Raw genomic sequence first — 19,812 nt, 5'->3', positions numbered from 1 at the left:
TGTGTGTGTGTGTGTGTGTGTGTGTGTGTGTGTGTGTGTGTGTGTGTGTGTGTGTGTGTGTGCGTGCAGTGCCTCTATTAATTTGACCTGATAAATGCTGTCTTTCTCGTTACCTTTCATTGTCTCGCTCTTTCCCCTCAATTAAAGCCTACCTCGGATCTGAGACATCTCCATGGTAACAAGGACCAGTGGAGGAATGGGAAAGTAGAGTTATAGGGAATCAACGTGTTCCAAGTTGTGTTTAGGTGTATACCAAAAGCATTCAGGCCTTTGAGTTACACTTCTGAGATATAGCAAAATGGTTTATATACCCTTAGATGTTCAACATGTCTGCAATCCTACTTTAACTTTCACAGCATCTGCATTTACTGTAAAAGCAAAAGCACTATTTTATGGGGTTTAAATGAACCATGTGTGGTGACAGTAAGCTAAATGTCATCGGTTTTCAACCGGAAACCTTCACCACAAGAATGAGACCACAGGATACAGAGTAAATCAATATAAAAGCCAAGGGAGGAGGCTGAAGGAGGGGGGTAAAGAGAGAGCAATGTTACTGCAGGTGAAAAACTAAATGACAAGAACAAAGGGAGGGGAAACAGGAGAGAGGGAGGGAGAGGAGACTGAGAGAAGGAGTGAGAGTTGACTTTGAGAGGAGTCAACTGCTCTTCCTGTCTGACCTTTGACATTCAGGGAGCAGGTTAATCTGTGACATTATCAGTGTGTGTGTGTGTGTGTGTGGGTGGGGGTGGGGGGGGGGGGGGGGGGGGGGGGGGGGGGGGGGGGGGGGGGGGGGGGGGCATGTGAGAAGAAGTAAATAGTGCAGTTGTTGGGGACTATTTTCAGCCGTGGATTAATACACATTTGGTGTATTAGTGACTATTTGCAGCAGCAGGATGGTGCATGATTTTTTATTAGTTTTGGTCTTTATTGTGGGATTTGCAGACTATAATAATAATATAGAATATCACCAGACTTCACCTAAAACACACACATAAATTAATATAAAATGTTTAGTTGTAGTTACAGTTTAGTTGTAGATTTTATATGTTGAAAAATAGGAGTGTGTGCTGCCAAGCCTTCCGCCACAACTACAACACAAAGGAGATTAAATCATCTAAAAGTGACATTGAAACAAATCCAGACAAATGACGACAAAAAACTATTTGCATGGTGAGCTACCACTATATGTGGGAGGGATATAGATTTTCTTTGCGGTTTGGGTGAATAGAACAGAATAGAATATCCAAAGTGATACTTTACAATGTCTCAAAAAAAGTACACACTCTGCTCTTGCACACACCTACGCACGCACACTAAGTGATGACATTTTCTCACTGGTGAATAGAAAGCCATTTAGCTAGACTCAGAGAGGAGCAGACACAAAAGCAACAACACAAAGAGAGAGTGAGAGAGAGAAAGAGAGAGAAAGACAGTGTGTGTGTGGGGGGGGGTGAGTAAAGTACATTGAAAAGTGTAACAACTTGAAAACCATATTTATATATAGATAAGTTTGTGTATGAAAATGCAGTCAATATACTGCTTTGTGTCAGCAATCCACTAATTGTAAGAACCTTCATCTGGTATGAAGGCATCTCAAGAGATGTGTGTGCGTGTGCGCGTGCGTGCGTGTGTGTGTGTGTGTGTGTGTGTGTGTGGTACAGACAGAAGGCAGATTGGGAGCAAGTGAGATAGAAATTAGATTTGTTTTGGGTCAGCAAAAACACCTTACAGCCTCACTTAAAGAGGCAGTATGAAGCTGCCAGCAATACTGTACACTAAAGTTGTTCACACACACACACACACACACACACACACACACACACACACACACACATACAAACCCATATCTCTGAATAATGATTCCTCTCATACCTGTTCACTATCCCAGCTCTCATCTCCTCGCCTGCAAAGTTTGAACTATGCCTGAGATCATCAGGGATCATCCAGATATCTACATGATAACAATATCAATTATCACAGCATCATGTTGATTCAGCTCACATTCCCTCAGTCGACTCAAGTGAATGCAAATGAAGATGCAGATCAGCATTTTCTAAGTGCCAGCGGGTCTTATCTTTATCTACAGTAGCGGTGCACGTCGGACTGTAGGGCAACGCTGCCGCTTAGTGGTTCATACAGGAGCCACACACACAAACACACACACAGAAGTGGGGCAGGTTGGAGAGGAGGTTGTGCAAGGTGACATCTCAGAGGAGTACAGCAAAAAGTGGCGTTTTTCTTAAGAGCAAGGTGCAAACGTTTCTGCATACAGAAAGCTGATTTAGAGGTTTTGAACCGCAAAGATCCATGACAAATCTCTCAGCTCAGTTATCTAAATTTGTTAGCCAATTAAACTGCACATTTACTAATTAGATGTATTAACTAAATGATTACATTAGATTTATTATTTTACACTCAAAATGTAAGGCATTAAAATGTGTTTTTCACTAACATCTTTTTCACTCATTGTCTATTTTTTGTCGATGATTTCACAATATTTAATCATTTTTGGATTGCGAGACGGACAGACCAAGCCTGAAGGGTTATTTGAAACTATGTTGTAATGCTCCTACATTTAGCTGGGATCTGTGCCACCAACACATCGTTACAGAACAAAAGCTGGATAGTGAAACAAACAGGTCTCTGATCACAAGTCCTGCAGAGAAACCATCACTAGATTGACGCCCCAACGTGCACCCTGCTAAGATAATAGGACCAGGGTTTGCAGGCAGCCATCTAATGGATTTAACTTGTTAATATTTAATAAAATAGTGACCTGGAACGGCAGTCAAAGCCGTAACTTACTCATGAACTCCAGATCATTGTACTCCCAGTTACAGTTTGACGTCTCACACACACATAAACAACAATATCGACCCCTGCTGATGTCCAGACGCCGGTGATTAACAGCGAGAAACAGAAATAAATATACATAAATAGGCAATGTAATGTAATTCTGCACAGTGTAATCAAAACAATACACATGTGATTGTGTATTCCTACAGGTTATGTTTATTAAATGAAGCCCAAAATATGTTGCAGACTAGAAATCGTTATATCACCTAATGCTAGCTAAAGTCAACGTTAGGTATCCGCTAACTAACCCTAACGCCAGCTAGAAGGGTTTGTTTTCCTGTTAACCTGGAACGCTACCAAGTGGTGAGTTGTGACTTAAAGTCGTAACATGCGGGCTAAAAAGTGGTTCTGGAACACAGCATAGCCTAAAGATGGAGGCTAAAGCTACGTTCAGACCAAAAAAAGCAATCCGGCGGGGAATGAAACGAGCCATTTGTGTGACGTCCTGTTGTGTTCCCCCAATGTAGTACAAGTAGACTTTTATATTTCAGAAATACTTTTTTCCATCAGATTGTTTATAGACCTCGACGTTTCAGTTAGCACTTGAAGGCAGCTTGATTTTACAGAGAAAGAGAGAACGCAAAGAGACGAGTAAGACACATCATTGCAGAACACATTTCAGCTGTTACACAAACTCCATGGCAGGTTAGCGCTGACGTTTCATGTTTTAAAACTTTCTTGTGGCAGTGACATAGATGTAGTAAGAGAAGAGGCAGTGATGTTCCACGTTTACTGTACAGGACTCTCACAACGCCTCAAAACAAACCAACAAGTCTGATCACCGGTTACATGATTGGCCACTGCAGCATGACGTGGGGTTGCGTTTCTCCAAAAGTTTAGTCAATCTCAGCTTTTCGCCGCAGGTCCTCAGAGCGTGTCCCCTCTGGGACAAGCCCCGCAGCATCCTTAACGCACTACCCCCATTCAAAATCAATGGAAAGACATGCGTTTTTTTTTTAAACTGTCCTGTGTTGCCTCTGTAAACACACCCAACAGTGATGTCACGGTGTACTGACACCCTTGAGCTCTTTAAAATGTAATTGACCTTTATCCACCCACTTTATTTGTTCTCCAATAGTCTGCTTTAATGCTGCTAAATCTTTTATGTTTTTTCTCCTATCATACTTTAATTGAAAAGAAAGCCAGGTCATGTATAGACCCGCAGATGTGTGTAATCTTTTTTTATAGCAGCTGAATTGTAAGTAAAATATTTTTTTTATTGCAGCAAAATTATTAGTAAAATGTTGAATTATTCCCAGTGAAATGTAATCCTTTTTCCAAGTAAGTACTATTTTTTAGTCTTAATGTCACCACAACATGAAACTTTTTTAAGACCACTGATCTCTTCCATGTCTTTGACACTGGGGCTTTTCATGATATGTTAACGGTTAAAAAACAACGTGACAACTGAGGACAAACTGAGGACACACGGTAAGCACCTTGCAGGTGGAGCACGACGGGAGAGCTCTTCAGAGGCTCTGAGTGTCACTGACGGATACGGACACTCCACTTAAAAACCTGTCGATTACTGATGATGAATGAGTACAGCAGAAAGGATAACTTCACCTTCACCTGACACTTGATCCATGTGGAATTCAAAGGTTCTCTTCATCTAGAAAATAGTCTGAGAAAAAAAGAGTTGCAGCCTAAAGCTGTTAACCACTGTGGAGGAGGTCACATTGTGGGAATATACTAGATGTTTAATTTGGATTGCCTTAAGAAACAGAATTGCCTGCTGAGCAGGTGAGCACATTTACATCCTGAACACCAAAGAGGATAGGAACACTACCTCTCACATAATAATAATGACATAACATGAGGAAAACGTGCAGGAGAAATGGAAAAGGCATTCAAAGTGAATAACTTGCTTTCTTCATTCTCTGCATAACTGGGTAGCTCCTGAGTGATTGAATACATTCCGTATTGTTTAGTCAGAATCTGTATAGCTGGGTTTAATCTATATTGTTATACGTTTGTAAGTCCTACTGAATTTAACTGCACATTTCTTTTCTGCTACAGTATCAATATCTGCTCGATCTGATCTATGAGTCTATGAGAGATATAAGGTAGAAATATATATGTTTGGTTTGGTTTTGTGATAGTTACCCTGAAGGTAATTTAGAAACTGCAGTTCTTAAGGTATTTAAAAAAATAAAATCTCCCAATTTGCGCTGGTCTTCCCTCATATTGTACATATATGTTCCCAATCCAAAAACAAAGATTAAATGGAAATGTCTTTCCATCATTTCTACAACGTAAATCAAAATGTAAAAATGTCTATAACGTTATTTAAATGTTCTATAGAATTATAGATAAATACGATTACTTTCACATTTTTACAATGTAAGAACAATATTGTTCTTACGTTGTAAAAAAATACGAATAATATAATATAACAAATGAGCGACCAAACACCTTCATCCTTGAAAAATGTCGGTTTGCAAGCTAGCTAATTAGCTAACGTTAGTCAGCTGCGGTAAATTTAATTAACAACTTAAAAACGTACCTGGTGATGTAATTTCGTCTGTTTACATGCTGGCCAAAGGTCTCTCTGCTAACTTATGTCTGGTTTGGCCATTGGCTTCTGGTGGCTAGCGTTAGCTAGCTAATGTTAGCAAACTTAGAAACGTATTAACGAATCAGCTCGCTGACTTTATCTCCTTACTTATGTTACTGTTAAACTATGTTTGAGCATTTAGCATGGTCGCTTATGGACACAAAGTCCGCTCGTCACAGTCTTGCTTTCATGGTTAATTACGTTGAGCTGTTTCTCAAACTGCAGGGTGGGCTCGTATACTGTATAGTCTGTATAGTCTATAGTGGGCTACACAAGCCGGAGTATGGAGACAGTCAATCATTCTCGGAAATGTAAGTTATATGCACAGACACACACGTATATGATTTACACACTGTAGTCCATACTGTACACTGTAACAGACCATTAAAAGGGTCACGGAATTAGCAAGACATGTTACATGTGATACATTTTTGACATCGTTCCATGATGGTTTTAAACCTGAAGTGTAACTGGAGCTCCTGTCCTGTGTTTGCTGTGTCCACAAGGGGGCAGCATATCCCCTCATATTATTTTAAACATGCACTTTGGCAACACTAAAGGAACATCCTCTATCTGTCTCTTCTGCTGTCTCTTTTAACCTTTGTTGTATTTGTTACTGTTAGCTGTCTTTCTAGAAAACAATACTTCACACTTTGTAGTACAATCTATTTATTGAGGATTAGAAACATGAAAAACATACCAAAAAGCCTGTGAAAACATAAAATAATCATACACTTAATAGCAAAAGATTTGTATAAATCATTGATAATACTATGTCTATTGTAGTAAACCTCTATGAAATCTTAATGAACAATATTGTCAGCATTTGATAACATTGGCACCATGCTAGAAGAGCATATTCACATGTGGTTCATTTTGTGCTTATGTGAGCAGTAACCTGAGCTTTGGAGGTTTGGTATTTACATGAAGGTGTCAATGTTTGGCTGCTGTAACTACGTGGTGTTGTCTGTGTGCATTTTGGTGCATCCATGTCTGAGTTTGAGAGAGTGTGGTGTTTGTTGTCCCAGTTTTAGTTTTCTGGCTCCGTCGACCACGCCAAAGTGATGTGCTCTTCCTCTGGGTGTAAAAGTGAGGAGGCAGGGTGCAAAGATGGATGGATAATCTATAAATCACTTATGAAAAAGTTAGAGCCATGATGAAAATATAGCTGGAAAAATTAGATTATGACAGATGTTTGTGCGCGAGAATGCATGGATGGATGCTGGGCTGGGTGGAGGCCAGGTCAGGAGAGGGGTGGCAGGGATCGGGTGCTGACCGGGCTGTACTTAACCCTGGATGGTGACGGAGGAGGCTGAGTGAGGTGAGGGGACGAGGGGGATGGACGAAGGCGTCCACTCTGGTGCTCTCTGCCAGTCCCTGAGCGCTCTGAGTCGGGAGCTTGAGACCAACCTCTGGGCCTGCGTAACTCAAGCGGGGTGGTGGAGGAGGAAGTGGGCATGCATTTGTACCGAGAGGGAGAGTGATGGGATGATGGATGACAGGTGGGTGAAGAATAGGAACCAGGTTCCGAATCGCGACTGGGGGATGGGTGGCGACCAGGTGAGGAGTGCCTGCCAGACAAGGGTTCACAGCAACTAGGTGGGTCTTCCTTGGTGTGTTTGGGTGATTTGGGGGACTTAGGCACCTTGGACTTCTTAGATGTTTTGGCAGATTTAGGCATGGGGTGAGAAGAGGAGGGGGAGTAAGAGTTAGCGCTGTGAGTGGGAGGGGCTTGGTTGGGAAGGGTGGAGTCTCCGTTGTTGGCAACCTTGTAGAGGAAGACGTCGTACTGAAGGGGCGAGTGGGTCTCTGAGTGGAGCTTGGCATCTTTTGGGAGGAGCACTTCCAGGCCAATAGTGACTCCATCCTGATGTGGAAAAATGGTAAGTACAGAAGGATACAACAATGTAGGAACAAGCACAGAGACAAAAAATAATGAAATAAAAATATACAAAGAAATAGAGGCATGGTTAAATATGAGACAATAAACGCCTGGTCAGACACATTATCTTGAACCCACAGCAACTGATTTCTTAGCTACTTGGGGGCAGTGGGAACAAGCTGTGAACACAATACTGACATGTTATCACCTTCTAAGTCAATATGACAACAGTTGCATAGCACATATTGGGCAACATCAGAATTAATTTGGAGTTGCGCTTGCGGCCAATATTCACTCTCCTATTAGTTTTTTTTTTTTTTTTTTTGGTGTCCACTAAATTACAATACAGTTGTACTCCCTGTTGCTCCTCACCCAGCACTGTGGCTCTAGTTAGAAAGCCATGTTTAAATTGGAATGTTCCAAGAGGGAGAGTAGGCTATATAAAAAAGAAAACTCTTTGTGGTAGCTTTCATTCATTTTGGAGAGCTGTCTGTGGTGCTGGGCACACAGAAACCATTGTTTGGGTGGCGTAATCTGTAAGCAGCTAACTCTAGCAGGAAAGCAGGGTCAGCTGTGCATTCAGTTGTTATGAGCAGGGGAGCAGTTAGGCAGTAGTCAGCTTCATCATGAGCAGACATGCAAAGAAGAGAAAGCAAGAAAGAGACAGAGGGAACGTAGAGCTCATAGCAACACACAGGGACCAGCCGGGTAAAATTAAAAAGATTTATTCCAACAACTGTGAACTATAATCCTCCATGTATACCCATAAAAGTACAAAAGAACCTCAAGTACATTAAAGTATTATAAATGACACTGAAAACCCAAGACATAGCGTGTGTAATATAATGTGTATATAGATTCAAATATCAACTCCAAGCAATTACTTTGACCTCATGTAATCTAGACGCATCCACTTACTAGCAATGCCAAACATTTATAATTCGCAAATACAGAGTCACTTGATTTCCACTTAACTTCTTTTGCAAAGTAGTTTTCAGACACTTTTCGCCGATAACACCAACGCATGCAGGCAGAGAGAGACAGTAAGGCGGGGCAGGCAGAGGCACGGGGGAGGGTTTGAGGAAACAGGAGGGGAGACAATGATGGAGAGAGAGTTCATTGGCCGAAGACCAAGGCAGGGCATCAGTAGAAAGGAAAGTCACTCATTAGTTGGTCCAAGCCAGAGATTTTAGTCCAGTGAAAGAGGCGATAGAGGGAAAAAAAGGAAGCATTGGCGCCACTATGTGATCCGCATTGGCATGGCAGCCTTGTAAACAGGACTGGTGTGCTTCTCAAGTTGTATCCTAAATTTATGTTGTGCTTACTTTTGACATTAGACCTGATTGGACTGTTTAAAACACAAAGTATAAACTTTGCAACAATACATAACAATTTGTTGTGGTTTGTGTGCAAATTAAATATTTGGGTCTGATTCTCCAACAGCACACGTCGACAGATGGTAATATTATACCAGGTTGTTCTGGAGCGGGGTTACCTCAGCGTTTTCCTCTGTGTTATTTGGGGCGTGGCCCTGGTCGTGGACAACAGAGGCTGGCCGGTTGTTCTCGTGTTTGGGGGAATGAGAGTTGAGGATGTTCATTGATCCCTCTTCCTTGGCTTGTGGGGGCTTTGCTGGGTCCTCCTGCTTCTGAGGATCATCCTGTGGGGAGAGTTTATTCCCTTTTTATACATGCCTCGCACTTACATTTACAAACACATCTCTTTATAGAGACTCACGCAGGACGAGGGTGAGTAGATGTTCTGCAATATTAAAGTGCAACTCAACTCCTCGCAATTGTATGTTTTGGTGTGTGCGCATTGTGCAGGAAAGTATGTGTGGAGCCTGACATCCTTTTCTGCATGTGTCCCTTTAAGACTAATAGCTTTGCCGCATGAATTCATTATTGTACAATCTTTTTTTTAAATGTGTATTTTATTACAGTTAAAGGGATGCGGTAGCAATTCTTGACATGTTCAGTTCACTGGACTAGGTAGTCATTTAACAGGGAAAAATAAAAATAAATATACAATTCAGAAATGTCCAAAACAGAAATATGCCTGAAAGCTCTTCCCCATGCTAGAGAAACTGTCTTGACCTGATACGGGGAACTGTATGGACTGATACTGCACCTGAATGCATACACTCATACCTAATCAACCAATCATTTCCCAGCTTTTACAAAAATCCCAATCAGACCGCTGACATTTGAAAAAAAAAACATTTGTCTGCAGGGGCTCTTTACCCTCTAGACCTGACATTTGGAGCAACCCGAAGTCACAGACATTCATCTATAACGACTGCACTGAAATGCCAGCGGAGCACGGAGAGGCTTGGATTACAAGAGCAAGTCACAATATATTCACTTCATGTAGCCCAGCCCAAGTATGACTGAAATTACTGAATGTTGAAAATTCAAATAAATATCTATATAGACATATATAGCATGCATGGTACACTCAAACAGTTGTGTTTGAGTGTTAAATGCTGTAAATGCATGCAGTTAACAGTTGGGAGAGTGTTTTTTGTGACAACAAAACTAGTGTCAGAGTACGTCTGCATGTGTCAGCTTGTAAATAACCAAGCCATCGATTGATTGGCGTGTCTGAAGGTCAGAGGCACAGCAGGCAGTAATTAGGGCACCATTGATCGCTCACACTGGCTACTGCTGGACTAAACTCACCCTTTCACAGCCGACCTCAGGCTCTAAAAACTTCCAAGTTATGATCTTGAAGACTTTATGTGCTGTTCATGGTTCATCTCTAACTCTATTAACAAGTTTCTTTGTTTATTGAGGTTAAGAATTAAACCATGTATCAGTAGGGATGTATGATTAATAAATGTCAAACAGGGGCACACATAAATCTGCCTGAAAACAAAAAAAAACACAAACACACAGAAACATGGATAGCTATTAACACGTCGATGCGCACAATTCAAATTCACAGACAAACACACATGCACACACATGATGCAACTCACTTTATAGCAGCACTACGTGCACAACCTTTAGAAGAGAATTGGGTAGAAAAGCGGAAACCTGCTGCAGAGGGACCCTAAAATGTCTGTCTGAGCTTTATGGGCACGAGAGCAAAGCCAGCAGTTAAAACAAAATGGAGACTCAGCTTCTTGGGGAGCTGCAGAGGTAGGAGAGGCAGCAAATGTGGTAACTTGCTATTTAATCACACAGCTGTGTGACATCTCTGAAAAACTAGTTGCAGGAATCCTTGCGAGAAGGCGATTCATCATTTCAACCTACAGTGTACGTGGAACGCATCTGATAAGATACGGATACTGGGAGAGTCTGTGGAAGTGAGGTTTGCAGTAGGCGGAAATCTGGCACCTAGCGGTTGGACAATGGGTAAGTTCAAAGCAAAGCCACGGAGGGAGATTGCTTTTGTGCAACATGGACATTTCTGCTCTCCTTACCTGGAAGTGATTGTAAGGGTTTCTGGGTTTATATTCCCAGGTATAGCTGGTTGTTGATGGCCTCTGAAGGGATCGGTGAGTGTGAAAAGCATTAAACAAACACATGCTGCACATTCAAAAATTGTAGGTGGAAATCCCAATGAGAAGTTAGGGGCACTCAGGTGAGCTGCATAATTCTACTGTACACGCTTAAAGGTGCTCTAAGCGATGTTGGGTGGCGTTCTAGTTGACGTTTGAAGTATTTTCAAATAAAACGAGACTAGCTCGCCCCTCCCTCCCCCCTTAATCTCGTCCCCTCCCTTCTGTGCTTCCGCGCACCAACCCCCACCCCCAAATCCTAGTCAGTTATCGGCTGGAACGCTGGAACACTGTTTGTGTATACTTCGTGGTGCAAGTGGGCACATTTTGTTTTTGTTCTCATGTGTTTAAGGAGACAGCGTTTTTTCACAATGTGTTCTGGGGACAGGCAAGTCGCGGATAGTGAGAAGATGTTTGCTGTATGTGACAACAAATGTTGTAGCCTAAAACACATGTGACATCGCTTACAGCACCTTTTAAGTTAGTGGTTTGGTGTTAGTACTTTGAATTGGAACAGATAGACTGCTGTGCACAAAGACAGAAAAACAGATAAACCCAGACGGATACAAAAATCAAATCACTATGTAAGCCGGCAGAGTGAAAACATAGGAGGGGACACCGTGAACAAAGACAACCGACAAAGAGAAAAGAAATCGTAGATGCACCGAAAAGTTGGACAAATATAATGAGTACGAAGTAGATATATGGAAGGACAGAAAAGGGAGAATAAACACACAGAGTCGGGGCGTACCTGACAGATAACGTTGTCATAGTACGCCAGGTTGTGAGTGTGAGCTTGGGGAGCGTGCGGAGGGGTGTCACACAATTTCCTTACGTTTGGCTGCGAGCCGTCGGCTGTTGTGGAAACGGAGAGGCCGTCTGTCTGTGGCTCGCTGTTCTGTGGGCAGTATTTACTGCAGGAGGGCGAGAACGGGAGAGATTTGGGTCATAAATATTTGCAGTTAATGTGTTTGTTTATTTTTAAGCATTCTGTGGATTTGTATCTCCCCAGGTCTACATTCTGTTAAACTGGGATTAAAAACTCTGGTAGACACACACATTATACACAAAATGATATCCTCACGAAGAACATAATAATTCAGCGGATACCAAAAAAAAAATGTGTTCAACCCTAAAGACTACATTGAGTTTAGTGACTAAAAAATCTAATTGATTTGATTAGATGGATTTTTCTCACTGTTCACTGCTTCATTTGATTTTCACATTCTTTCTCAGTTGTTAGGTTGTAAAGTCTCACAGGAATTAGACTGTGACATACATAGTCACACTTCTCTAAGCACCCATCACGTAGTGTAACTTACCACACGCAGTATATTTTTACATTCTCACCTCCCAGTCACACAAACACACCTGCGTTTGCGAAGGCGCCTGTTCTCATTCTTGAGGCGGTACAGCTTCTTGGCGAAGAACACGATGATCATGAAGAGGAAGATGAGCACCAGGGAGGTCACGCCAACCACCGCACACATAACCTGGAACTCTGTGACAGCCCAATCACAGCGCGTGCCTTTGTTCCAGATGTAGTCCTGCACATTGCACCTGGTTTCAAAGCAATGCAAAGTAGCAATATTGGCCCTTTTGATTAATGTGACACTTTTTTGGTATAGTATAATAAAAAATAATATACCTCCTCTGACCTGCTGTGAAACCAAGAAGTTTAATTTAGATGTGTATCCTGCACTAGCTTATTTACCATATTTATGACCAAAGCATGTAAGCGTAAAAAGTGTGTGTGTGTGTGTGTTGTAGCTGCTCTTAACTAATTGCCCCTTGTGGGGTTACTAAAGTTGGTGAATTAAATTGAAGTGTTGTTAGTTTGAACATGTGTTTGAAGCGTGTGCATACGAGAGTGTGTGTGCGCCCTTACTCAGCAGGTATGATGAGATGAGCAACCGTTTACCTCCAAGCTTTGTGGTGCTATGTGTCTGTGAATGTGTGGGTATGTGCACAAGGACTGTGTGTGTGTCTTCTGTGTGTGAAACTGTGTGTGTCTACATCAGCTGTCACCAACCTATGACCACCCCCCCCCCCCCCCCCCCCCCCCCCACCACCTCCCAAACTGAGCTAATCCCTCAGCGACCCTGCTGCGATCGACGAACCCTCATGACAGATTAAGCCAGCCTGGTATCTACGTGCGTGTCTGTCTTTTCAGTGTCTATTCGGAAAGGCAACACATTGGAAAGCACAAGACATTTACAATGGGGACATTTTTTAGCACCTTACACCCCCACCCCACCCCTGCTGCCACTCACATACTATCGCACATTACTAAACATGATTAAAAAACAGGAAGGCTGTGATCCTCCTTACAATTTACCCAAGGACAAAAAACCAGCCGGTGTAATTACCGCGTTTCTCACCTGCAGAATGCTCCCATTCCTGCCACCACGGTGCACACTCCTCCGTTGAAGCAGAAATTGGGTTCAATGTCACACTGAGACACACACACCCCAGGTCCAGAACGCACAAAGCCCAGCCTGCAGCCGTCAGTCCCCAGGGCGCCACCTAAGCCTAACCCCTCATCCTTGTCCGGCCCTGGCATGGCAGAAGCTGGTAGGGAGGGCCCGCTATCCGTCTTAGGCCTCACATCAGGAACAGAAGGAGAAACGGTCAGAAGCGGATTCTCATCCTCCATGTCAGGCGGGGGTGAAGGGGTGGGCTCTGGTTCTGGGGTCGTATCTAATGTCGAGAGGTCGTCATCAGGTGTAAGGTAGTCATAAAAGTCAGAAAGCGTCCATGCAGTGGGGTCTCCGCCTTTTTTTTGCTTGTGGGCTTTTGGTGCTTTGGCCCAACCCAGAGCCACATCAGAGGACACAATATCAGGCGCGGGGCTGTGAAACTCCACGGTGATGACATCATCTGACATTGGGTTTCCGGGCTGGTCTGGACTCCCCCCACCGGCGGTGAGCTCCTCCCCGACAGTTTGGTCCTCCTCTACGACATCTAGATGGGTGTGTTTATCAGAATGGTGGCGTTTGGTGGAGCTGAGTGGGAGTTTAGCCCCGAGCATGAGCCCTGCTCCGATCAGGTGGTCCCTCTCTGCGGAGTCATCACTGAGCATCATTCTGGTGTTCAAGGCCTCCTTGTTGACAGATGATTGATTGTGGTGATGATGGTGCCTGGTCAGTGAATGCCTCCCTGTCATTTAGACACAAAAAAAGCATTAAAGAGGAATTCCAGTCCTCTAGTATTGCATTTGCAAAAAGTTTGGAGACTGGCAAGAGTCAGATTACACCAAACACGTATTGGCTTTCCACTTTCCATCCAGTCCACCTTCTAGCACATCTAAAGCTGACCTTATCTGTACAAAAATGTAATTAAACATGTATTGGGGTGGGTTTATGTGTCAGACTATTTCTTCATCTAGTCTTGTTGTCACTGTGAGGTTGCCAGGCAACCAGTTGAGACTCAAGGAAGTTACCGCAAGCCAAGAAATTGTCCAGCAAGTAACTCCCAATAAAATCCCAATTTGCCATTTTTTTTCACATAGTGTTTTTGTACAGACTAAACAAACAAGATATGATGTGTAAATGTGTTCTTCAGAGGTGCTGCTTGGTGAATTTTGCGGCCCCTGTTTCCAGTCTTTATGCTAAACTAGACTGACTGGCTGCTGGTACTGACTTGTGATGTGTAAAAACAACTGTTTCTCCCCTTAACATAATCGTATTGTCAACACTGCATCAATGGTAGAACTAAATCCCCAGGTACTGAATGTGTTTTGTTTGATAAAGATTGTGCCCCAAGGATGAGGCCTAAATAATTGGAATGGATCCCCACAGTATACTGTAGAGATGCCTTAAGGCTGTATCGGGCTACTTTTCTAAGAGAATACTGTTTTTTCACAGTAAATTCAGCTGCATTTGAAAAACAATGCAATAATTATAGGCACGAATTGCGTTCTCATGAGAGAGCTGATTTGAGCTTAAGAGCTAAGTGATTAATTGTCAAATAAATCAGAACAAGAGCAGAAGACTGCCGTGTAATCAGACTGTAGCGATGTAGGATTAGGCACATTGAGTGACTGACTAATGTGATCTGGTGACCAAGACTGGGTGAGGATTAGGATTTAGAGCAATCGGTTAGAGGCTGGTCAGGCCCTTCTCCTGTACTTGGCAATCTGCAGGGCAAAGATTCACACACAAAGAGGCAGAGGGACAGACAAAGAAAGAAAAAGACAGAACAGGGAGGTACAGACGGACAGGAATTCCCTAAACCTTTTACCAAGCAGCAGGACGCTGATTGGCCAGTCATTTCTTAAAGCCCATGTTGCAAGTTAACCACCACTTTTGAGTATGGGTACATACAGTACTCAAGATATCTGTATCATGTTTAAAAATATCTCCAAATAGTGTTAAATGCCTGTTTTTGGTGTTAGCTGGCTTTTTTAACGCAATTTGATGATGACGTCACGGAAGGGAGAGAAGCCTCAGTCTAGCACTAAAAGTATGGCAACTTAATGGGGGGAGGACGAGGTGCAGACATTGTTCAAACCCACAGAATGCTTTAAAATTCAAGTGGAGATCCCAAAGTTTCCAAAAATACTAAACCTTGTGAAATTTTGGGGAAATGGATAACATGAAATCTTGGGTTGGGATATTCAACTCAGTGTAAACATCAAAGGACTTCCATTCAGAGTGGGAAAGAGTTGAAAGCTAATAGAGATACTGTAAGGATGTATAAAATAAATTGAGTTTAAAGGGTTTATTTGACATTTAATTTAAATTCTCATCCTGCTTAAATGTAATTTTCCCATTATAATGCTTATTCACTTTCTTGCTTAGAGTCAGATGAGAAAGTTGATAGCACTCTCATGTTTCTATGCTAAATATGAAGACACCGCCCGCAGCCAGTTATCTTATCTTATCTTAGCACAAAGACTGGAAACAGAAAGAAACCTCTGATAAACACCTTTTTCCAACATCAATAAAGCTAATTGTTTAACTTCCGAGGTGCTGGTAATGGGATTTTGTTACTTTTGGACAGAACTGGTTGCTGGTGGTTTCTTCATATTTAGCATAGAAATATGAGTGATATCAAGCTTGTCATCTAACTCTTCGGACAAGTAAATGTATGCATTTTTCAAATTGTCAATATATTTAAGGTGAAAGGGGGACATGAAAGAAAGAAGAAAGAAGTTTCGGGAATGTAAGGTTCCCACGGTTTAAGACTGACAGACTGAATTTCAAGAAGCCACTTTTTTCCACTGGCCTGGTACATTTGTGCAAACAGCCAAACTCAACCCAATCCTTGGCTGGACGGCTTCTCTCCCACTGCCACCCTGAAATCACTGTGTCCAATGAGATCACTGCTTTCAGTGTCTGGCCCTTCATTCAGAGCTAATACTAAAACCATCTGAACGTGCCTTGAGTCACGAAGACTAGCGGTGGCTGAGGAACCATGAGATTCACCACACACACAGGCACACACATACTGCAGTTGCCATGGTGAGATGTAAAGGGGTGCCATGTTAAAAGGAGAAGTGGAGTGAGGGAGTTGCAGTGGAAACAGAGAATCCAGTGTCTGCGCTCGTTCTCTCTCTCTCTTTCTCTTGTTTTTCAATCAGCCAGCCAGGCAGAGTGTGAACTCCATCTCTGGGAAAACTGAGGTGGAATGAACTTGAATGCTTCACAGTTTGTGAAAGACACAAACATACTCCACCAGTTAAAATGGATTACAACAAAATACCATTTCCTTTAAAGGTTCAATCTGCCAATTTCTTCCCAGTTGAGACTCAGATGCAGCGTCCAGTTAGTAGCTGGCAGTCTTATAGCGATTACAAGAGCAAAAGGGAACATGAAGAGATTACAAGGACAAGACAAGCAAAGTGAACGCACGACTCCCCTGCTTAGAAATTTCCGTCTTAGAAATGGTGTGATGTGTTCCTTTAGCTGCTGCTCAGCACTAAACCTCTGGCATCGTGTGTGTGTGTGTGTGTGTGTGTGTGTGTGTGTGTGTGTGTGTGTGTGTGTGTGTGTGTGTGTGTGTGTGTGTGTGTGTGTGTGTGTGTGTGTGTGTGTGTGTGTGTGTGTGTGTGTGTGTGTGTGTGTGTGTGTGTGTGTGTGACATAGCGTTAGCTTTCTGGGGCTACAGGGCAGATGGACCTCACAGTATGCGCTCACTTAGACAAACACACTTACATGGCAGAGCACCCAAAGGCATGGATTTGATCCATATTACTTTATATTGCTATCAAGGACAAAAAAAAAAGGAGGAGGAAAGAGGAATACTATTTTTTTCTTTGTGAATTAATAATGTTTTGTAAATAAATAAATGTTCTTCCTTAAAATACTTTCCATAAGATCATGTTTCAATGCAAATCAAACCAGCTATTAGGCTAACTGAAATAAAACTATGCCAATCTCTTTGTATGGTGAAGGGTATGTGAGGATATGGGGTTATTTTAATTCCAAAGGTCAAGGGAACTTTGTCAGGATTCATAGCATCCTGGATCCATGAAATAACTGGCTTTTACAAATAGAAAAGCCCCTGCCTCTATGGGAATTTAACATAGGGGTGTGTATATTTATGCCCCCTGTATTTTTAAGGAAGAACATTTATATATTTAAAATACCGTATTCATTCACAAAGAAAATTGGTGTCCTTTAAATGTTGGATTTTCCAGTTTTTTAAATTAAAGATTAAGATCAATAAAGATAAATTAAGATCAATTTCCAAAAGATGATTTTTTTATTCCTCTTTTTAATCAACATTAGCATGGGTGTGTTAAATTAGTGATTTTGGGCTGTATAAATACAATTCTTAACAAACAAGCACTCAATATATCAATATGGGCTTCAGGAAATTATGATGGCCATTTCTCCCTATTTTCTGACATTTCATATCAAAAGAATACATTAATTGATCAAAAATAAAAAAAAGTTGCAGCTATAGTTGTATATGATAATTTAAAATTCTAAAACGTTTCAAGCGTGACAGACGCCTGGCGTATATTTATTTATATGTAACAATTAACGCCTGGTTACACATTCAGGACGCGAGATCCAGCGGGGGGGGGGGGGGGGGGGGGGGGGGGGGGGGGGGGGGGGGGGGGGGTTAACATTGGCAGCGCGTGCTCACGTGAACCGGCGACCCTCTGCGTGCACGAGCCACCCTGTTGCTGGGCAGCGGCAGCAGCGCTCATTCGATCTACATTAACCAGATTTGCCACATTTCCACTACTCTTTAGGGGCGCGCGTGCGTGTGTGTGTGCGCCAGACAGAGCAGACCATGGTTGTATCGGATTTTCGTTCCCACACTGCCTTCCTCCGTGTCTCAAGGGATGGAGAGCGGGCTAAATGAGAAGGCATGGGGAGGGAGAAGAGGTGTAGGTGTTGTCTCCGGCTTCCCCTGAATGTCTGGAGGAATTCAAGGCTTTCAGCGCCGTGAATAGGCCTCCTGCAGCCTGGCCACGGTGCACCTAATCCCGCCTTTGTCTGGGCCACGCACCGCCACGGCGACCCGCCGCTGCAGTAGGCTACTGAACTGTCAAATGTCTCTGTCTCTCTCTGGTCCCTCACATGCACGTCTTTCTTCTAATAGCCTACAGATGGTTCCTTCCTAGAGCAGAACAGGGCAATCGCCGCTTTATAGGAGGCTAGTTACAGTATAGGTTTTTCTCCTGTCGGACTCTGACTGGGGATGAGATTGACCGGACCGTGGCCAGCCACAGCCGGTTCAAGGGTCATTAATGATCAATAGGTCATAGCAGCATGATAGAAAATATGGCAGATAATATCATACACTTGGATTTGTTAGAGTAGGGATTTATTGACAGTCTTTCCATTTTTTTTTTTTTAAATATGAGCCCGATGACATAAATCCCAAATTGCAATAAATCATCAGTGCATTTAAAATATCGGTGTCCATAAATCAGAATCCAAAAACAGCTGTCACTACCCAGCGTGTTACTATCAATAGGCTCAAAGACTGCTGACAGATGAAACGATTGCAAATGAACCGCCAGTGACCAAATTGAAACGGCAGTTGCATCCCCATGCCGCATAAACGATTTTTTTCTTTATCGTATGCCAATGCAGGTGTGATTTGATTCACACACGTGCGCGCCTTCTTGCACAAACACGCGCAGACACAGTTTGCACACACGCACAGGGTGGGACTGTAGTGCAGTGGACTTACCGTGAGCAGACAGGGGGATAATGACCATTGAGATGGTCAGCAGCACCTGCCAGGTGCCCAGACGAGTGCCAACGCGCTCCATGCCAATGGCTATCCCTTTGACACACTGACGCAAACTGTGATCTCGTTCCTCGTTACAGGCTACCGGTCAGATTGTGGGGCAGTACGATAATCCTCTCAGCGGATCCTCCAAAGTTCAGATCTTTAGCGTTTTCGCCATGTTGCCGTTAACCTCCTCAACGTTGGCCTCCCTCGGAGCTGGTATGCGTGTTTCTCCCCGAACCTTTTACCGGCTTGGGTTCGGTCTCATTGTCCCGAGCAGCTGCCCTCTCCTCCACACCTTTCGCGCTCGCGTGTTACTCTGCGCTTTGGGCTCCGCCGGCAGGTCCAGAAGCACCGCGAGAACCTGTAGTAGTAGGTAGGCTACTGCGCGCGAACGACTGAGGGTCTGCAGGCGATATTTTAATGAGCCAGGTTAGTCGCTGCCTGCCTGCCTGTCTGCCTGTGTATGTGCGATCCGTTAAGCCTTTCCCTTTGGTTGCACAGGCGATGATTGGCAAAGCACGGCGCGGCGCAGAACGGCACGGCACGTCGTGCGCCTACAGTGCGTCTGGGTGTTAAAGTGCCAGCACACACACCCGAGTAAATGCTCGCCAGTGTCCAGCCTCAGCCTGCTCATGTAGAATTGGGCTGAGTGGGATTTAAGCAGCATCTGTTGTCACTGAAAGTCAATATGCTCCACTTTACACCACAACTAATGTGTGTGAATATCATGTCCACGAGTCTCTCTCTCTCTCTCTGGGTGATGTTTGTATGTCAGGGTGTTATTTGGGTGCATGTTGCAGATGTGTGTGT

At 43.2% G+C, this 19,812-nt stretch overlaps 1 protein-coding gene across 8 annotated transcripts; it reads right to left on the bottom strand.

Annotated features, from left to right (window-relative positions):
* Nucleotides 1-6,065: 6,065 nt before the first annotated feature.
* On the bottom strand, nucleotides 6,066-19,737 carry LOC117956334 (chondroitin sulfate proteoglycan 5-like). Of its 8 annotated transcripts, none has more exons than XM_034891330.1 (7): nucleotides 18,958-19,737; nucleotides 13,182-13,959; nucleotides 12,151-12,360; nucleotides 11,552-11,714; nucleotides 10,723-10,785; nucleotides 8,791-8,955; nucleotides 6,066-7,280 (listed from the first exon to the last, which is right to left on the bottom strand). In XM_034891330.1, exons 1-7 carry the CDS (start codon nucleotides 19,037-19,039, stop codon nucleotides 6,657-6,659), a joined length of 2,085 nt encoding a protein of 694 aa, XP_034747221.1. In that variant the 5' UTR covers nucleotides 19,040-19,737; the 3' UTR covers nucleotides 6,066-6,656. The 8 variants fall into 8 exon arrangements, with proteins under 8 accessions (XP_034747221.1, XP_034747225.1, XP_034747222.1 ...); XM_034891334.1 differs by having other exon boundaries at nucleotides 11,636-11,714; nucleotides 18,958-19,736; XM_034891331.1 differs by having other exon boundaries at nucleotides 12,172-12,360; nucleotides 18,958-19,734.
* Nucleotides 19,738-19,812: the final 75 nt, after the last annotated feature.

The sequence above is a fragment of the Etheostoma cragini genome, chromosome 14, assembly GCF_013103735.1.
Source record: "Etheostoma cragini isolate CJK2018 chromosome 14, CSU_Ecrag_1.0, whole genome shotgun sequence".
In the NCBI taxonomy this organism is placed as follows: domain Eukaryota; kingdom Metazoa; phylum Chordata; class Actinopteri; order Perciformes; family Percidae; genus Etheostoma; species Etheostoma cragini.
The sequence above is the reverse complement of the archived record's forward strand: the minus strand, read 5'-3'. Positions and strand labels throughout refer to the sequence as shown.

Excerpts from the sequence above, each read along its gene's own strand:
- LOC117956334 (XM_034891330.1), bottom strand. The coding sequence starts at position 19,039 with ATGGAGCGCGTTGGCACTCGTCTGGGCACCTGGCAGGTGCTGCTGACC. Across the intron at positions 10,786-11,551 it reads ATGACAACGTTATCTGTCAG|AGGCCATCAACAACCAGCTA; the intron begins GTACGCCCCGAC and ends CGATCCCTTCAG. Across the intron at positions 7,281-8,790 it reads ACACAGAGGAAAACGCTGAG|GATGGAGTCACTATTGGCCT; the intron begins GTAACCCCGCTC and ends TTTCCACATCAG.